The sequence below is a fragment of the Callithrix jacchus genome, chromosome 2 (genome assembly GCF_049354715.1).
Source record: "Callithrix jacchus isolate 240 chromosome 2, calJac240_pri, whole genome shotgun sequence".
Classification (NCBI taxonomy): domain Eukaryota; kingdom Metazoa; phylum Chordata; class Mammalia; order Primates; family Cebidae; genus Callithrix; species Callithrix jacchus.
In genome coordinates, this window is record NC_133503.1 from 14,543,089 (window position 1) to 14,563,335 (window position 20,247).

At 44.4% G+C, this 20,247-nt stretch overlaps 1 protein-coding gene and 1 long non-coding RNA gene across 9 annotated transcripts in view; one reads left to right on the forward strand and one right to left on the reverse strand.

Annotated features, from left to right (window-relative positions):
• Positions 1 to 20,247, forward strand: part of SMURF1 (SMAD specific E3 ubiquitin protein ligase 1) — a 121,780-nt gene that overhangs the window by 89,079 nt on the left and 12,454 nt on the right. For 4 of the 8 annotated variants that reach the window (XM_002806585.8, XM_008983253.6, XM_078357341.1 and 1 more), the window contains exons 2-14: positions 912 to 950; positions 2,045 to 2,153; positions 4,049 to 4,182; positions 4,328 to 4,393; positions 6,834 to 6,909; positions 9,262 to 9,503; positions 10,258 to 10,342; positions 10,719 to 10,796; positions 12,011 to 12,157; positions 13,812 to 14,010; positions 15,826 to 15,929; positions 18,266 to 18,380; positions 19,883 to 20,061. In XM_002806585.8, coding sequence (XP_002806631.2) covers positions 912 to 950; positions 2,045 to 2,153; positions 4,049 to 4,182; positions 4,328 to 4,393; positions 6,834 to 6,909; positions 9,262 to 9,503; positions 10,258 to 10,342; positions 10,719 to 10,796; positions 12,011 to 12,157; positions 13,812 to 14,010; positions 15,826 to 15,929; positions 18,266 to 18,380; positions 19,883 to 20,061 — 1,573 coding nt within the window. The remainder of the gene's footprint in view (positions 1 to 911; positions 951 to 2,044; positions 2,154 to 4,048; positions 4,183 to 4,327; positions 4,394 to 6,833; positions 6,910 to 9,261; positions 9,504 to 10,257; positions 10,343 to 10,718; positions 10,797 to 12,010; positions 12,158 to 13,811; positions 14,011 to 15,825; positions 15,930 to 18,265; positions 18,381 to 19,882; positions 20,062 to 20,247) is intronic. The other 4 variants (XM_008983265.6, XM_008983270.6, XM_035282493.3 and 1 more) reach the window with 1 other exon arrangement.
• LOC144580473 (uncharacterized) lies at positions 13,214 to 18,430 on the reverse strand. Its single transcript, XR_013530037.1, has 3 exons — positions 16,883 to 18,430; positions 15,835 to 16,102; positions 13,214 to 14,039 (listed from the first exon to the last, which is right to left on the reverse strand). It is a non-coding gene; the product is annotated as an uncharacterized LOC144580473 (long non-coding RNA).

The window sequence follows — 20,247 nt, forward strand, 5'->3', positions numbered from 1 at the left end:
AGAAGGGGTTTTTCCCTGTTGGCCAGGCTGGTCTCAAACTCCTGACCTCAAGTGATTTGCCCACCCAAAGTGCTGGGATTACAGGTGTGAACCGCCCTGCCCAGACTGTGCTAGGTTCTTAACATGCATTTTATCATTTTTTTGTTCACACCATCCTGATGATGGCCCCATATTGTTTTTAGCACCCTCCCCCTGCTTACTGTTTTCCAACATATCAAAGTTTACATTTACAAAACCGTATTATTTATTGGAATAGCAAAAATGCATAGCTTCTTCTATTGTTAGCAGTACCTATAAGGATAAATACTTTGGGTTATTTGAATTGGTTTTTATGTGATTGTATGCAGTATGAGCATATTGGTAGGCCAGGTGCAGTGACTTATGCCTGTAAACCCAGCACTCTGGAAGAACAAGGAGGGGGGATTGCTTGAGGCCAGGATTTCAAGACTAGCCTGGGCAACATAGTGAGACCCTATCTCTACAAAAATCAAAAAACAATTAGCCAGGTGTGGTGGTATGTGCCTGTAATCCTAGCTGCTGGGGAGGCTGAGACAAGAAGATTACTTGAACCCAGGAGTTCGAGGCTGCAGTGAGCTATGATCATGCCACTGCACTCCAGCCTGCACCACAGAACAATATCCTGTCTCTTAAAAAATAAAAAAGTATATTGCTAAATCCATCTGAATGTGTTTTAAGATTTTTAGTTTAAAGCATTTTGTATTTGTTATAGTTGATCTTCAGTTTGAGGAGAAAACACTTTTTAGATGGTTTTTGTCCATTTTTTTGTTTAATGTTGATACAGGTTTGAAAGTCAAAGCTTTGGCAAAGATAATTGTACAGTCTTTTGTTCTGGTGTAAACATGGAAATCTTCTCCTTAATGCTAACCTGAGCAATTTTTCTCTGTTTTTAGTATTATGTGCCAAGAACCTTGCAAAGAAAGACTTCTTCAGTAAGTAAACACTTTTTTTCTCTCTTGTAACATTATGCATGTATTTCTGAAATTTTAAAATTTAAAAAAAGATAAGGTGTATTCTCTTAAGTTTTAGTAGAAATCCATGGTTTGCCAAACTTGATTTCCCAATTAACTACAACCTGAGGGTTCCTTAGCTGAAAGACACAGAGCTTAGAAATTATACCCAAAAACCTTTCATTTCCCATTCTGGCCATACCCTATTTTCTCTGCCTCTCTGCCCATTATAATATTGCTTTCTGCTGGATGACGTATTCTCAACTCAAATACAAATGATATTTTTCTATGAAACAGCTGAATTTGCATAAAATTGTTAATCGCATTTTATACATTAAATCACATTTACAACACCCTGTAATTAAATTGTCCAAATAGAGACTCCTTTTCTAAGGGAAGGAATCACTCCTTAAGAAAGTCACTTAGTATCTGCTAAGTGCCTGCAGCAATTAATTGTCGCACAGAACATCTTTCAGTTCCTGAGTAGTAGTATTCATGCTTTAACGATGAAGAAACTTGGGCTCAAAGGCTTTATCCAGGTGGTGAGGAAACTCCTGAATGGTGGCTGGTGTCCAGCTCTGTCTCTGACACCTGTATACTTTGCCACCTGTCTGATCTAATAAACCTGTCTGATCAGTCTCTAGCATTAGGGACTTACCAAATCAAGACCTGGTGCATACTTACTTCCATAGATAAGAGAGGTAAAGATCAGTAAACAAGATTTTGGGGCATTAATAATTTTTAGAAAGTCTAAATACAATTACTTTCAGACACTTCCCTCCACTGAGCCTCACTTAATAGAAATTTGAATGTAAGCCTATTTTTTCAGTCACTTTCTTTTCTGTCCTCTAAAAATCTGAGTATGGAGGCATACTAGGTTGTCTCTCTTAGAAAGCTCAATAGAAATAACTTATTTTGCTGACTGAAATTATCCCGAAATTAGAGAAGAAAATGCACACAGGTAATCTTTACCAAATGAGGTGATCCCGAAGCTCCCTTTAGCCTGAAAGACTGTGTCTGTGTCATATGTATGAATCTGAGGTCTCATCTAGGTGTGGGTCTCCTCTCTCCTCTAGGGCTCCCTGACCCGTTTGCAAAGATTGTCGTGGATGGGTCTGGGCAGTGCCACTCAACCGACACTGTGAAAAACACATTGGACCCAAAGTGGAACCAGCACTATGATCTGTGAGTTGAATGTTCTGGAAGCCACATGGGGAGTGGCAAGAAAGCAGGTGTCTAGCTTTTATGAGAGACATTTAAGAAAAAAAATGACTTTTTATTAACAAAAGCAGATGGCCAAATGAACGTATATGTTGTCTAACTGTAGAACTCATGCACTTGGAAGTTCTTGCATTTAGTACTTTTTTTCTTCTTTTTTTTTTTTTTTTGTGAGATGAAGTCTCACTCTGTCACCCAGGCTGGAGTGCAGTGGCACGATCTTGGCTCACTGCAACCACCGCCTCCCGGATACAAGGGATTCTCTTACCTCAGCCTCTGAAGTAGCTAGGATTACAGACATATGCCACCATGCCCAACTAATTTTTGTATTTTTTTAGTAGAGACAGGGTTTCACCATGTTGGCCAGGCTGGTCTTGAATTCCTGACCTCAAGTGATCCGCCCACCTTGGTCTCCCAAAGTGTTGGGATTGTAGGCATGAGCCACTGTGCCCGACTGCATTTGGCAATTTCATAGATTTTTATGGCTTGGTTTTGTACCTGTGATCCTCAAACTTTTCAGTATCTTGGCCATTTTAGCAGGAAAAAAGGCTGTATCGTTTGTGAACTCCACATGCTACTGTTTTTCAGCTAAACCCTAAACCTAGTTGTAGTTTCTACTTCAAATGCATTATTATTACAGTATGTTTCTGTTGACTTTGGAAATTTTTGCTTTTTTTTAGTACACATATTTTTTGCAACAGAAAATATGGTTTTATTTTATCAAAGCTATCAGATAATTTCTTGTATTCATTCAAAAACTGGCTTGCACTTTGAAAACCACTACTTTATTTAATTTTTAATTTAATTAATTTTTTTTTTTTTTTGAAACAGAGTCTTGCTCTGTTGCCCAGGCTGGAGTGCAGTGGTGCAATCTTGGGTCACTGCAACCTCCTCCTCCTGGGTTCAAGTGATTCTCGTGCCCTCAGCCTCCCGAGTAGCTGGGATTACAGGTGCCCACCACCATACCTGGCTAATTTTGTAGTTTTAGAGACAGGGTTTTACCATGTTGGCCAGGCTGATTGCGATCTCCTGACTTCCGGTGATCCGCCTGCCTCAGCCTCCCAAAGTGCTGGGATTACAGGTGTGACACTGCTCCTGGCCGTGAAGATCACTATTTTATATGCACCCGTGTTTTCATGTCCCTGCTAAGATATTTTTGTCAAAGTAATCCTGAAAGCTTATTGTCTTTTAAGTGACACAAATTATACTGTATTTGGGTGGGGTTTTTAAGAGTTATATTCTAAGATTCAGTTTCAGTGACACTGAGGCTCTGTAAGTAGGTTGAAAAGTGGCTGTCAATTATTGTCCTGAAAGTTCCTTTCTCTCCATGATTGGCTTGCAGTGACAGTAACTGGAAGTTTAATGTCTTAGTGTCCTCTTGTGTACTTGGAATGGATCCATAGGTTTGTAAGTAGTCCCTTGCTGCAAACCAGTATTCTATATTAAACCTAATTAGTGAGAATTTATGAATCATGTTACTGTCCTATGCAACTATTAAAATACAGCAAATTCGCTGGGTGCAGTGGTTCACACCTGTAATCCCAGCACTTTGGGAGGCTGAGGCAGGCGGATCACCTGAGATCAGGAGGTCGAGACCAGCCTGGCCAACATGGTGAAACCCCATCTCTACTAAAAATACAAAAATTAGTCCGGTGTGGTGATATACGCCTGTAGTCCCAGGTTCTTGGGAGGCTGAGGCAGGAGAATCACTTGAATTTAGGAGGCAGAGGTTGCAGTGAGCTGAGATGGCGCAACTGCACTCCAGACTGGGGGTAACTGAGTGGGACTCCATCTCCCCCCACAAAAAAAAGAAAGAAGAAAAAGAAATACACTTAAAAATGAGTTTTGTACTTTCTTTCCAGATATGTTGGGAAAACAGATTCAATAACCATTAGTGTGTGGAACCACAAGAAGATTCACAAGAAACAGGGAGCTGGCTTCCTGGGCTGCGTGCGGCTGCTCTCCAACGCCATCAGCAGATTAAAAGACACCGGATGTAAGAATCAAATGCTTTCCTGCCTCTTAATGCAACCGAAGAAAGCTTAGGAGGCATCGTTTTTTGTTTTGATCACTGAGTACTGATCCTGCCTTCCTCCCTAGTTCACGTTCCTTGGGTTAAGTTTTGAATTGTTTGTTTACAGACCAGCGTTTGGATCTATGCAAACTAAACCCCTCAGATACGGATGCAGTTCGTGGCCAGATAGTGGGTAAGAGCTTTCTTTTCTGTGTAAAGAGATGCTTTCCCAGAACTTTCTTTCAACCCTTCATCACTGAGAACTCACAGGCCTTTGACAGGCCTCAAAGGCAGACTACATACAGGGCTTTCTCTTCATCTTCAGCACCAGGAAGTTTTATCTTATTTGGTTTTTATTATTTTTTCTAATTCCCTTCTCCTGGCTTTTTTCTTTTTCTATTTTTTTGAGATTGAGTGCAGTGGTGAGATCTCGGCTCTCTGCAACCTTTTCCTCCCCAGTTCAAGTGATTCTCCTGCCTCAGCCTCCCAAGTCCCTGGGACCTCAGGTGCCTGTCACCACTCCCAGCACATTTTTGTATTTTCAGTAGAGATGGAGTTTCATCATGTGGCCCAGGCTGGTCTCTATCTCCTGACCTCAAGTGATCTGCCTTCCTCGGCCTCCCAAACTGCTGGGATTACAGGCATGAGCCACTGCACCCGGCCCCCCTTCTCCTGGCTTTTAAAGTCGAGTTAAAATGACTTGGGTACAGAAAGATTTAGGGTTAGAATTTTAAATGTCATTTTAATCATTACAGTAATGGACAGTGCCTTTGTGACTGTATTATGCAAGTTTAGATAAGACGAATGGTGGCCACACATAGGAGAGCTGGGAAATCATTTCTTCTGGAAGCCCCATCATATGAGTAAAGAGCAAAGAGTTGTGAAGAATTCCATGTGATACGATTTGTAGTCAGGGACTGCATTATTTGGAATGAACAATTAAAATGTGCTAATGTTGCGGTGCTGGCTGGTGGCAGTCTGAGGGAAGTGATTTGGCTGTTTAATAACTCAGCTTATTATCCACCCGTTGGCTTCAGTATTTTTGAGTAACTCAAATACTGACTTGTAAGCACTCACTACGTGGAATCAGAACAGTCTCTCTGCAGCACACTGGAGTGATGGTAACTGCAAATCTTTTAGGCATTGTCCTACGTAGACAAAACCCAAGGTAAATGAACACTACAGGCACACATCCTGAAATATGCCACAATGGAAAAGTTCTCACCTAATGCTTTCCTGTGTGGAATTTCTTTTTTTCTTTTCGAAATGGACTCTCGCTCTATCACCCAGGCTGGAGTGCAGTGGCGCGATCTCAGCTCACTGCAACCTCAGCCTCCTGGGTTCAAACGATTCTCCAGCCTCAGCCTCCTGAGTAGCTGGGATTACAGGTACCTGCCACCACACCTTGCCAATGTTTTGTATTTTTAGTAGTGATGGGGTTTTGCCATGCTGGCCAGGCTGATCTGGAACTCCCGACCTCAGGCGATCCACCCTCCTTGGCCCTGCAGAGTGCTGGAATTACAGGTGTGAGCCATTGTGCCCATCCTCTCTGTGTCTTTATTAAACTTAAGTCAAAATGTTCTTAAGAAATAAAAACTGGGCTCAGTGGTATATGCCTGTAGTCTTAGCTATTCTGAGGCCAAGGGCGGGCAACACAGCGAGACTTAATCCCCTTCCAAAAAAACTTATTTTTAATTTTTTTTTTAATTTAAAAAACTTCTTTGGAGACACAGTCTCACTCTGTCACCCCAGCTGCAGTTCAGTGGTATACTTTTAGCTCACTGCAACCTCCGCCTCCTGTGTTCAAGCGATTTTCTTGCCTCAGCCTCCCGAGTAGCTAGGACTACAGGCGTATGCCACCTTGCTTGGCTAATCTTTGTATTTTTAGTAGAGACGGGGTTTTGCCATGTTGCCCAGGCTGATCTCAAACTCCTAGGCTCAGGTGATCCACTCGTCTCAGCCTTTCAAAGTGCTGGGATTACAGGTATGAGCCCCCATGCCCAGCCCAAAAAAGTCTTCTTAAAAAATAAAACTTCTTGGCCAGGCGCGGTGACTCACACCTGTAATCCCAGCACTTTGGGAGGCTAAGGCAGGCGGATCACCTGAAGTTAGGAGTTTGAGACCAGCTTGACCAACATGGAGAAACCCCATCTCTGCTGAAAATACAAAATTAGCTGGGTGTGGTGGTGCATGCCTGTAATCCTAGCTATTCCAGAGGCTGAGGCGGGAGAATCGCTTGAACCTGGGAGGCAGAGGTTGCGGTGAGCTGAGATCATGCCACTGCACTCCAGCCTGGGCAACAAGTGAAACTCCATCTCATAAATCCATCAATCATCAATCTTCTTAAAAATAACTTAGAGGGACTGAATATCACGGTGTTATTTTTATGTAGACCAGGAGGAACATAGGACCCTTTTCTACGCCACATTTACAAGAAATATTTCCGATAGCATGCAGCTACTGGAGTAAAATGCTTTGTATGTGAAAGCATAGGAATACGTGTGTGTATACATACACATACGCCTCATTTTTTTCGGCTATTGTACATAAATTCTAAATGAGCCATGACTCACTGTATTATCATTATGTAAACCCTACTGGGTTTTAACACACGTCATTCTTTTCTCTTTTAGTCAGTTTACAGACACGAGACAGAATCGGCACCGGCGGCTCAGTGGTGGACTGCAGAGGCCTGCTAGAAAATGAAGGGTGCGTATAACCACAGCGAGAGGTGGGCCGAGTTCTCTGCTGTCTTAACCTCTCAGCCTCTGTGAAAGTGTCTTTCCCTCCTTAAGTCACTCTGGGGACTGCTTGAGGTGCGTAAAGGATGTTGGGATAAAACTCTGAACAGTTTACTTGTCTATAAAAGAAGCTGTAAAAACAACTGGGGTTGTGCCTGAAAGACCCAGAATCCAATTAAAGTGGCTCCCATGGGCCAAAGATGGGTGAGTTTGAGCATCGGTAAGAATTATAACTGCCTGGAATCCTAGCACTTTGGGAGGACAAGGTGGGCCGAGACTTTGGTCTTGAGTTTGAGACCAGCCTGGGCAACATAGCGAGACTTTGTCGCTACCAAAAAATAAAAAGATAAATTAGCCAGGCATGGTGGCATGCACCTGTAGTCCCAGCTCCTAGGGAAGCTGAGGTGGGAGGATTGCTTTTGAGTCCAGGAGTTTGAAGTTGCAGTGAGCCCTGATCACACCATTGCCCTCCACCCCCGGTGACACAGCAAGACCCTGGCTCAAAGGAAAGAAAAGAATTGTAACTGCAATGAATTGGAACATATCAAATATATTAAAAATCCTTGGGTTCACAGTGACGGGGTTCACAATGACGGGGGAAAAAACTCAACACGCTGAAAAAGAAAACAAACTGGTGAACTCTGACTGGTCACTGTCACAGCTGCAGCCCCCCCTGAATTAACGGACCAGGCCAACAATCATTAATCATCGCTAACGACAACACGAAAGAGATGATCCAACATGAACACACCTCTTGGAAATACAGGGGACTGGGAATGTGTCTCACGGCCCCAAGGGAATGCGATCAACAAACATCCAGATTGGGGCCCTCTATGGGCCAGAACACCCAGTGTCTTCAACAAATAGACTGCAAGAAAAAGGAGGGAGAACTTAGCATCAATTCATATTAAAAGAAACTTGAGACATAGCTACAAATGCGAAGTGTGGACTTTGAATCCTGATTTACGACAGTTGGAGAAATCTGAACACTAGTATTTTTTTTTTTTTTGAGACAGAGTTTTGCTTTGTCAACCAGGCTGGAGTGCAGTGGCGTGATTTCAGCTCACTGCAACTTCCGCCTCGCAGGTTCAAGCGATTCTCCTGCCTCAGCCTCCCAAGTAGCTGGGATTACAGGCACGCGCCACCACACCCGGCTAATGTTTGTATTTTTAGTAGAGACAAGGTTTCACCATGTTGGCCAGGATGGTCTCGATCTCTTGACCACATGATCCGCCCACCTTGGTCTCCCAAAGTACTGGGATTACAGGCATGAGCCACCGCACCTGGCCTGTTTTTTTAAAAAAATTGATGAACTTTTTTTAGTCATGATCGTGGAAAAAGTCCTTGTCTTTTAGAGGCATAACGTAGACCCTTTTAGAGGCTGAAATATTTAAGGATGAAGTCATAAAATGGTTGGTGAGGAGGGACTGGAAAAGTGGACATTGGAAGATGGTTAGCTGGGAGGGGTGGATACGGGGGGTTCACTGTGCTGGTCTCTTAATTTTATGTACATATTTGAAATTTGTCAGTCCAAGATTTTATAAAAGTATTTGCTTATAAGGGACAGTAGCCTATTAAGGTAAATTGTCTTCAAAATTGCTCAGGGGGTGAAGATTGAAATTTAAAAACTACCTAAAGGCATTTTGGTATTTTATGTAACCAGGAGTTCCATTATAGAGTAAAATAACAAGGAAAATGGAGTATTTAGATGTGATTTATTTTGTTTTCGAGATGGAGTCTTGCTCTGTTTGCCCAGGCTGGAGTGCAGTGGCGCAATCTCAGCTTACTGCAACCTCTGCTTCCTGGGTTCAAGCAATTCTGTGCGTCAGCCTCCTGAGTAGCTGGGACCACAGGTGTGTGCCACCACACCCAGCAAATTTTTGTATTTTTAGTAAAGATGGAGTTTGACCAGGCTGGTCTTGAACTCCTGACCTCAAGTGATCTGCCTGCCTCAGCCTCTCAAAGTGTTGGGATTACAGGCTTGAGCCACCACACTGGCCTGGATATGATTTTAAATCAAGAAAAATGAAATCTCATTGTGCAAATTCCTCACAGTATAAAGCTGGTTTCTTCCATTCATTCCAGTCTCCCCTATGGTGAAATTGTACAGTTGGCCTTGGTGACACTCTGGCCACCTGTTCCTCTTGGAAGTGTCTGTCTTTCTGTTTGAGTGGCCCATGATGAATTTTTACGAAATTGGAACACTCGAAATTGTTAAAGGAATATATGTGAGGGTGTCCCCTAGGACAGTAGCGCTAAGGCGCTGGTCTTATGATTTCTCCGTGGTGTCACCATGCCTACCTGTTCTCGTCCCTTTCAGAACGGTGTATGAAGACTCGGGGCCTGGGAGGCCGCTCAGCTGCTTCATGGAGGAACCAGCCCCTTACACAGATAGCACTGGTGCTGCCGCTGGAGGAGGGAACTGCAGGTTTGTGGAGTCCCCAAGTCAAGATCAAAGACTTCAGGCACAGCGACTTCGAAACCCTGATGTGCGAGGTTCACTGCAGACGCCCCAGAACCGACCACACGGCCACCAGTCCCCGGAACTGCCTGAAGGCTACGGTGAGAGAATGTACCCTGCTGTGGCCAGCGCCATCTGCCCTGTTTCCAACAGCTTGACTTTGTTTTTGAGACAACGTCCTGCTCTGTCACCCATGCTGGAGTGCAGCGGCATGATCATGGCTCACTGCAGCCTTGACCTCCCTAGCTCAAGCGATCCTCCCGAGTAGCCGGGATTACCAGCAGGCACCATCATGCCTGGCTAATTTTTTTATTTTGTAGAGAATGGGTCTCACCATGTTGCCCAGGTTGGTCTCCAACTCCTGGGCTCAACTGACCTACTTGCCTCAGTCAAGCAAGTGCTAGGATTATGGGCGTGAGCCACCATGCCCGGCCTCTAACCCTTTCCAGTAGCCTGTTTGTGTATACATGCTGATGCTCACATGGCTATGCCATTTGGTAATTGTGGCAGTGTAAAGGCAGAACTGGAAGCAGATGGTGCGAAATCTAGCTAATGATAAATTTTTAGCAATTGCTCCAAATATTCCAGTTTCGAAATCATGTGAAAATCTTAGGCAAGTGAAAACCAAAGCGAACCAAGATAACATGCAGGCAAGATGAGGGTCCCCGCAGAAGGAGGGCATGGGGCAAGACTGAGAAGAAGGGACTACTTGGCCGCCTCAGAGAGAAGAGCCGGCATAAGAGAGGGAGTGCTGTCTAGATTTAGACAGTACCAGAAGTGAGGGCACAGCGGGTTGGTGGCAAACCCTCTTTGGAATTGAACTTGCCTAATTTGGATCCCTAATTTCTCATGCAGAACAGAGAACAACAGTCCAGGGCCAGGTTTACTTTTTGCACACACAGACTGGAGTTAGCACGTGGCACGACCCCAGGATACCAAGGTAAGCTTCTGAAAGGCACACCCTCCAAGCTCTTTCCAGCAGTTGACTTGAAAAGCCAATAGCCTTCCAGATGTGTTGCTCTTGCTTTAAACTAAAAATATCGATGAATGAGACGATATTGATGTCTGGGATTTGCTTTAGATAAGCTGGGGTGGGGGGAAGAGTGGACAGGGGTATGTGAGAAATAAGGTTGGCCATGAGCCATTGTTGACCTTTGAAACAAGGTTGACCGTGATCACTGCTGAAGTTGGTTTCACAGCGATTCATTATGGTCTCTCTCATTTTTGATATGCTTGAAATTTTCCATAATAAGTCAAGGAAATATAAAGACTCTGTTACCCTTTCTCTCTTCTACTTTACTGTCCCCGTGCCTCAGTCCCTTGGGGACCATTCCTGGGGGAGATGAAGCTTTTCTATACGAATTCCTTCTACAAGGCCATACATCTGAGCCCAGGTTAGAGAGACACCCCCACCCCGTAACAGAGTTAAGTTTCTTTTTCTCTTTGCTTTGCTTTTTTTTTCCTTTTAGAATAGCATTACTACTGAATATGATTTTTAGTAATGCTTATTTCCTTTTTATTTATAATGTTTCATCTGAGAATAAACTTCCTGTCTTTGATTTTCCAAGTCTGTGTTCGGTTTATGACTCAGTGCCTCTAATGAGAATGGAGATACGGTACCTGCGAATGAATGAGGCATCTCTTTAGTACCCACTGTTAGAAATGGCAGGCTTTTGTGTGAATTAGAAACACATCTTGGTCAGTAAAGCTGCACTCCCATCTGACTGTAGATTGTGTTGAAATTATTAATCAAGAGAATAAGTAATGATTCTTAGAATGGAAAATACTTGTTTAATAAAAACCCATTTGACCATGAGAATGCCTTATCCTGGTGCAACTGTTTAGAATCATGAATTTCTGGATGCATGTTCCTGTATTTTCCTTAGCCCTGAAAATCTTGGTGCTGTCTGGGAGCTTTTCAATGAAGAAATTTTTCTGGCCTTGAGTATTTAATTTCTCTTGTGAATTCAGATAGCTTTCCAGCAGCACTAAGATACTCCCTACTATTTGGGCCTTCTTTCGTATAAGAAATTATATTTGCTGGGGAGCCCCTGTTCCTTATCATGGTTATAAGCTCTCAAAGTTCCTTTTTGTTTGTTTTGTTTTTTTGGAGATGGAGTTTTGCTCTTGTCACACAAGCTGGAGTGTAATGGTGTGATCTCAGCTCACTGCAACGTCCGCCTCCCTGGTTCAAGTAATTCTCCTGCCTAGCCTCTCAAGTAGCTGGGATTACAGGCGCCCGCCATAACACCGGGCTAATTTTTGTATTATGAGTAGAGATGGGGTTTCACCATGTTGGCCAGGCTGGTCTCAAACTCTTGACTTCAGGTGATCAACCTGCCTCGGACTCCCAGAGTGCTGGGATTACTGGGAGCCACCGCACCCGGCCTGAAAGTTGCATTTGTAATCTCTTGGATGTTGCTGCCTTTTGCAGCAGAAGGGTCTGGACTGAGTAGAGGTTTGGTGTAAGTAGCACCACGAAGGTCCATCTCAGCAGAGTTGGGACAGACACCTTGATAAGGAACCTCTGTGGCTTCTGTGGCTGACCTTTGATCTCATTCCTTTGTACTCAGTTGGACCAACCTCTCTGTATCTTCCCTTTTGGTAGAGACCTTAACAGTGTGAATTGTGATGAACTTGGACCACTGCCGCCAGGCTGGGAAGTCAGAAGTACAGTTTCTGGGAGGATATATTTTGTAGATCATAATAACCGAACAACCCAGTTTACAGACCCAAGGTTACACCACATCATGAAGTAAGATTTAAACATTTTTTTTGCTGACCTCTTTCACTGAGAATCAAATCTTTTCTTGGACTGATATTTTTCTGAATTTATCTACTGCCTTGCTGGTTGGATAATAAGCGTGGTCAAAATGACGTTAAGCATTTGGTGGATAATTGCGTATCTTAAACCGTTAAATGAGCTGTGAAGAGCATTGAAGCCCTATGTTGCTGCTACCCTTTTCTTACTTGCAGCCTGAATAAAATTTACCGAGATGAAGTGTTAGGCAGCTTCATGAAGGAAGCTTCCTGAGGCAGCACTTTAGACACACGTGGCCCTTAGGTTGAGAAGCAGAGAAATGTGATATCCCTCTAGTGCCTGCACAGTGGGTAACTTGGGACTGGGAATTATCTTGGTTCCCATATTTAGTGTTCTAGTCCCGTCGTGTTCTCAGAGCCAAACATCCCACATAGCTTTTTTCTTTTCTTTTCTTTTGAGACAGAATCCTGCTCTGTTGCCCAGGCTGGAGTGCAATGGCTCGATCTTAGCTCACCTAGGTTCAAATGATTCTCCTGCCTCAGCCTCCTGAGTAGCTGGGATTATAGGCGCCTGCCACCACGGCCAGATGATTTTGTATTTTTAGTAGAGATGGGGTTTTGCTATGTTGGCCAGGCTGGTCTTGAATTCCTGACCTCAGGTGATCCGCCTGCCTCGGCCTCTCAAAGTGCTGGGATTACAGGCGTGAGCCACCACGCCCAGCCCTCACATAGCTCTTGTAACCGACAGCTGTGTCTCAGTGGCAAAACTTGAACAAGACAAATGCCACTTTGCCACTGTACTAATCCTAGTCCTTTTACGGAAAATTTTCTCTCAATGAGAAGGTGTAGAAAACTCTTGGTGGTAAAAATGAGGGATGATTCTCATTAGAGTTCACTCGAGCTGTCTGCTCTTGTGCCTATCATTAGATTTCATCTGAGCTCTTTCTGTTAGCTCCTTTAACATTGTTTCCCATCACCTCCATTTCATTCTAATGGTGCATCTGACAGAGCACTGGTCCATCTCATGTGTGCGTAACAGATGCATAATAAATGACAGCAGTTTCCATTTTTATTTGTAGTAGTCATGTGTGAGATAAGTGGTTGCTTGGAATTGGGGTACTTCTTTTTTTTTTTTTTTTTCTGGAGACGGAGTTTGGCTCTGTCGCCCAGGCTGGAGGATAGTGGCATGATCTTGGCTCACTGCAACCTCCGCCTCTCAGGTTCAAGCAATTCTCATGCCTCAGCTTCCCAAACAGCTGGGATTATAGGTGCGCACCACCATACCTGGCAGATTTCTTGCATTTTTAGTAGAGACACAGTTTTGCCATGTTGGCCAGGCTGGTCTTGAACTCCTGACTTCAGGTGATCCTCTCACCTCAGCCTCCCCAAGTGGTGGGATTATAGGTGTAAGCTACCATGCCAGGCCTGGGGTGCCTCCTTTACTGTACTGTAGACTTATATTTGGGCTTCTGTGGCCATCAGCAGCTTTGACACAGCTAGCAAGGTACATCGTTATGTCATCAGGGAAGCAAATTCTGCCTGAAGTTGTGTGCAGCAAGCTCTCTCCTCCAACCCTGTCGCATATGTGGGTGCTTGCAGCTTTCTTGGCTGGGGCTTTGGAGTGACTTTCTGTGTCTCTTCTTCTCAAGTCACCAGTGCCAACTCAAGGAGCCCAGCCAGCCGCTGCCACTGCCCAGCGAGGGCTCTGTGGAGGATGAGGAGCTTCCTGCCCAGAGATACGAAAGAGATCTAGTCCAGAAGCTGAAGGTCCTCAGACACGAACTGTCCCTTCAGCAGCCCCAGGCTGGTCATTGCCGAATCGAAGTGTCCAGAGAAGAAATCTTCGAGGTAGAGAGTTCAGGGCCACTGCCCAGACCCTGTTCAGAAACAAAGAAGGCGATTTAGACAAAGGAATTGCAGACGCCTTTGTTTCAAAGGGGCTGCTTTCAGTGAACTGTTTTGTGGGTGATGTCTGCATTTCAGGGAGCCCTTCTTTCTATTTGGTATTTTGGGTATTGATTTGATTACTGAGGGAAATGGAGAGTTTGTCAGGACCACAGCCTGTGTAGAGGGAGGGAATGGTATTTATTTCCTTATGGTAAAAATGGAGAAACTCTAAATAGTTCCACCCCTAGGGGAAAATCTAGAGGTATGTACAGAAACTTGAAAAAATTCTCAAAAATAATGGGAACCGCCTTGTCTACATTATGTGGGTGAAATATTCCGGCAATCTGCACTTTCCCCAGAGCCAGGAAGCCTCCCTCCTGTGTCCTTGTGTAGGGATGTCATCTGAGGATGGTCTTTCTCAGAGCAACTCAGGGCTGGGGGCCGTCCTGCTTCTCCTAGGGAAATTGGTGAGGAGCAGGTAGTTCTTGGGACAGGCTGTCCCTTACACAGGTTCCTGCAGGAAGGGCCCTAAACAGACTAGGCCCTTTTCCCAAGACAGCCAACCATACCAGAAAATCTCCATGGCATTTGGACCATTTCCTGCTCTCCTCTGTGGAGACACTGTCAGAAATGATCACAGGAGACTGAGCACAGATTCTCCCTGGGTGACAGCTGCTACAGGAGCACCAGGGGCAAGAGAGCCGAGCGCCTTCCCCACAGTGAGGTGTGGCCTGGGTGTTGGATGGGCAGTTTGGCCACAGTGCCCAGCCCTGTCTGCTGCACATCTGCCCAAAAGTGCTGAAGTATTGACTTTACTACCAGATCATTTCCTCTTTCTTGCCAGAGTTTGATTTTTTTTTTTTGAGATGGAGTCTTACTCTGTTGCCCAGGTTGGAGTGCAATCTCAGTTTACTGCAACCTCCACCTCCCAGGTTCAAGTGAGTCTCCTGCTTCAGTCTCCCAAGTAGCCGAGATTACAGGCGTGTACCACCACACCCGGGCATTTTTTTTTGTATTTTGAGTAGAGATAAGGTTTCACCATCTTGGCCAGGCTAGTCTCGAACTCCTGACCTCAGGTGATCCTCCCACTTCGGCCTCCCAAAGTACTGGGATTATAGGCTTGAGCCAACGCATTGGCTGGGTTGCTGGAGTTTGAATTTCGTTAAATCTAAAGCTGAAAAATTCTTCAGTGCCTTGTCACTGAACGTATCTACAAACATGCAGCAGCTTCTACTTAAGGTGCTGAGTCAGAGGAAATAGCAGGTTGATCACATGTGCTCTGTGCAGTGCTTAAGCCACCTTATGTCTTACTTAAAAATTGAAATCTTTTTTGCTTTTTGACTCAGTGGGAAATCAAATGTGATTTTTCATTTTAGATATAAAAACAGTCAGAACTCTCTTAGCATTCAGACTTCCCAATGTCTTGATTTTGTTTGCAATGCCTAAGTTGTTTAGAGTGTGCACTGATATTAACTGATACAGAAAAATCAACTCTAGTGAGATTTGTCTAAGTCCTCGGTGATTCACTGAAAACAGACACGTGTTTCCCTTCAGGTTAGCGTTTCCTGGCGTTGTTTTGTTGGTGTCTCAAAGGGAGAAACTGAGAAGAAAGATGATGGAATAGACTAGATGCCAAAGAAACATTCTAATTAGGAGCCAGATAAAGCTTGAATTGGAATGAATACTTATTCTTAACCAGGTTCCGTTATCAATAACCTTTATAACTTTAAGAATAAGAACCATTCTTCTCTCTGAAACTGTAATTTTAATGTTCAGGAGTCTTACCGCCAGATAATGAAGATGAGACCGAAAGATTTGAAAAAACGGCTCATGGTGAAATTCCGTGGGGAAGAAGGTTTGGATTACGGTGGAGTGGCGAGGTGAGTTGCGAATTCATTCACCTTCTCTGCTGCGTGGATTTCAGCATAGTTCTAACAGTTTTTTCAAGAGAAGTCACTTGCCCTTCTCTAGTGCTCATCACCAAGCACTCCTGGGCAGGGCCGATGTATCCTTGGAGCAGTCAGGCCATCGTGCGCTGGCTTCAGCCACCCTGCTGAGAATAAGAATTCAGAGCTTGTGCCAGCCTCTTGCCATAACCCACCAGAATAGCCCTGATTGTCACCACTGACTGACTTCCTGTAAAGCTGGAATTAAACTTTTAAACTCACTCTCTTCATCTGAAACTTAAGGGACATGTTCCTGAATTAGCACAGGAGGCAGCCTTGCTTTCCTCTCCACAGGGATTGCATCTGTGCATGTAAATTGCATGTAAATTACATTTGTGTTAAAGGAATTTTGCAAGATAAAATGTTGAAATTTTGGTCAAAATAATTCAAGAAATTGATATAAAAAACAGAATAGAATGATGAAAAGCTGCTATTTCATGTCCTGCCTCTTTTCACCTTCAAGACAATTGTGGGTGGTTTTGTCATTTTTTTTTTTTTTTTCTATGAGACAGGGTCTTGCTCTGTCGCCCAGGCTGGATACAGTGGCACAATCATAGCTCACTGCAGCCTCGACCTCCTAGGCTCAAGCAAGCCTCCCACCTCAGCCTCCCAAGTAGCTGGAACTACATGTGTGCACCACCATGCCTGGCTACTTTTATAAGTTTTTTTGTAGAGATGAGGTCTCACTATGTTGCCCAGGCTGGTCTCAAACTCCTGGGGTCAAGCCATCCTCCCATCTTGTCCTCCCAAAGTGCACTGCACAGGTGTGTGATGTTTCTCGTCTGCATCTTCCGAGAGACTCAAACTGCATGCAGTCGGGAACCCTGTCTTGTTCACAGCTGATCCCCAGTTCTTAGAACAGCACCTAACACATAGCAAACACTTACCTCTGTATATATGTACCAGATGAATGAATTTTACTTTTTGTTAATTTCTTTGCACATTTCCTTGCTTTGGTCGTTCTGAAATGCTTGTGACTTAGCCATCAGACTCCCTGGTTTGGTTTGGTAGGAGTTACCTTCCTTCTGCATTTTCCTTAGTTGTCCAGTCTTCTGTGTGGAGATAGGTCTTTGTGACGTCCCCTTGAACGGCATGATGCTGGAGTAGAAAGAGTTGAGAATCCCTGCTTTGCCACCTCCAGCTTGGTCTTGTAGTGTTATTTCACCACTGGAGTCTTCCTCCCATCTAAATGGGATCATGCCTATCTCAGAGAGGGTGGAGAGAAGTCAGTTGCATGTGGATTACACATGTGCAGGTGTGGATTCATTATCTGATCTGTGAGAGCCAGGCTACACTCATTTCCCCAGTGTTTAGTCCGCAGTCCTTCCTGTAGCCGCTCTCTCTTGCCTTTAGTTATTGCTTCCCTTACCACTTCCAGAGCAGAGCTGATTGTATCTACCTCGTCCATGGCGTTTGCTTGTATTGTAATCACTTCCTCTCTAGACAATTGCAGGTCTTTGTCTTTTTCAAAAAAGGTTCTTCTCAAATCTAAACTCCAAACTTTGGAATGAAAATTCAGCAGTGTTGCTTTGTAGTAATCGGAGTCTCATCTCTTCTGGCAGTTCCTTTCTGTTCTTCTGAGTGCAATACAGAACTGTTTTCATTTAATATTTTTTGTGTATTCTAGCAATTTTCTTGGACAGATTATCTGCATTTGTGCTTATCCTTCCCTGTGCTCTCTCATTTCTGTTTGAAAAGTCCAAATAAAATTTGGAGCTGCTATCTTAATGTGATCCATTGAAAAGGCGTTTTGAGTAGAATGAATAAAAGATTGTTTGCGTATCTGCCACAGGTGTTTGTCTAAGAGTTCCCCTGCTAGCTGGGCTTATCGCAACCTGAGTGTAGCCACTGAATCATACAATCTCTATTTAAAATGCTTTCTTTTTCTTTTTTTTTGCTTAACTGTTTTGAACTTTGGAGTTAAAAAAATAATAAAACGATGAAAACATTTAAAAAATTCAGAAAATAATAACTCGGGCCTGGTGTGATGGCTTACACCTGTAATCCCAGCATTTTGGGAGGCCAAAGTGGGTGGATCATTTGAGGTCAGGAGTTTGAGACCACCCTGGCCAACATGGTAAAACCCTGTCTCTATGAAAATACAGAAGTTAGCCAGGCCTGGTGGCACACGCCTGTACCTGGAAGGCAGAGGTTACAGTGAGCCGAGATCGCGCCACTGCACTCCAAACCTGGTGACAGAGTGAGACTGTCTCAGAAAAAAAAATCTAGAAATTTTAGCACATATAAAATGAATGAATGTTTTTTCCTAGGGAATGGCTTTATTTGTTGTGCCATGAAATGCTGAATCCATATTATGGGCTCTTCCAGTATTCCACAGACAATATTTACATGTTGCAAATAAATCCAGATTCTTCAATCAACCCCGTAAGTATGAATGAACAAAGGGGAAACTGGGTTGGAGAATTTTTGAGATGGAGTTTCAGTTTCATTCTCCGTTCTTGGTTTATTCATGTAGACTTAAAGGCGGTGGTAAGCAAAACATGGAAAGGTAAAGTGGAAACTGGATTAAGATGGATTTTGGTCCTGTATTTTCAGAGATTGTGATCACTGGGCATGTTGTGTTGAAGGAGATGAAGAGGGAGATCGAGCTGTTCATATACTCAGGACACTTCATGGTCACTGAGGAAACTCTGGTGTGATGACTGTATTTGTTAATGGTGGCATTCTAAGGAGTGGATGCTGAAGTCCAGTCTCCTCCTAGTCACAACTGGAATCTTTCCAGAACTGGCTTAAGCCACAAATGCCACCCTTAGCGTGCTTGTTTTAGAGATGAGGAAGTCAGCGTGGTGTTTGCACACTCCGCCTGAGGGTGGGCCACCGGCCAGGGGCAGACTCCTCCTGTGGCACGGCCTTCACCAGCGTCCTGCTCAGGCCACTGAGGCGAAGTTGGGACAGGCTCCCCTGTGCATTCAAATGTGGAAGAACCTTTTACCAACATGGAAGCAGAGTTTTCACTCATTTTCTGAGATGAACATAATTCAAACCTGAAAGCAGAGGCGTATGGTTCCTGAGTTAAAAACCAGACGGCTCTGGTTCTAGAATGGTTTTTTTTTTTGAGACGTAGTCTTGCTCTGTTAATCAGGCTGGAGTGCAGTGATGTGATCTCAGTTCACTGCAACCTCCGCCTTCCAGGTTCAAGCAATTCTCCCGCCTCAACCTCCCGAGTAGCTTGGATTACAGGCTTGTGCCACTGTACCCAGCTAGTTTTTGTATTTTTAGTGGAGATGGGGCTTTACCATGTTGGCCAGGCTGGTTTCAACCTCCTGATGTCAGGTGATCTGCCTGCCTCAGCCTCCCAAAGTGCTGGGATTACAGGCACGGGCAACCACGCCCAGCCTAGAATTGTTTATTTTACTTGGCTTATTCATACATATTTTCCTGTGGTCTTTTTGTTCCCCCTTCTTAGAATTTCTTCCCTCCCTCATTCCTTTCATTCTGGATCAAGGGAGGGGTGGTGGAAGAAGGGGGCTTGCCCTTGTCTTTCTTGTGCAGTGGGAGGGAATGCAGGGCTGGCTTCCTGGGCGTGCGTCCTGCAGGATGCCGCGGCCCTGCAGTGTCAAGGCCCCATGCTTGGTTTGATTCTGTTGTCACAAGGTGAAATGCTCAGTCGTTGCTGAACATGGGCTCTGCATTTTCATTTTGCACTGGACTGGGCTCCTCTGCAAGTTATATAGTCTGAGGAGGTATTGGCCCTGAAATTGTCCAGTGACTCTATGCAAATTCAGCTACACAAGCAGCCTTCTTTCACTTGCTCATGAGCCCGGCCTGTGAGTTCCTGAGTTGCCTCTGGGACACTCTTCCCAAGAAGACTCCCACATTGACCAGCGTTGTGCTGATGAATTTGTGTTTTCTGGTGCCCCCTACAGGACCACTTGTCTTACTTCCACTTTGTGGGGCGGATCATGGGGCTGGCCGTGTTTCATGGGCACTACATCAATGGGGGCTTCACAGTGCCCTTCTATAAGCAGCTCCTGGGAAAGCCCATCCAGCTCTCGGATCTGGAATCCGTGGACCCGGAGCTGCATAAGAGCCTGGTGTGGATCCTGTAAGTATTGACTGATGGTGCACGGTTACCTGGCGTGGGACATGCCACCACCTCTGTTGTCTGCATGCATGCGTGTGCGTTTGTGTATTTTGGGGATGGGTGTGAAATTGAAGAAGAGACACAAAGAAGCCATTGTATTAAATAACCTGAAACAAAAAAGAAGGTTCTTTGGGAGGCCAGAGTGGG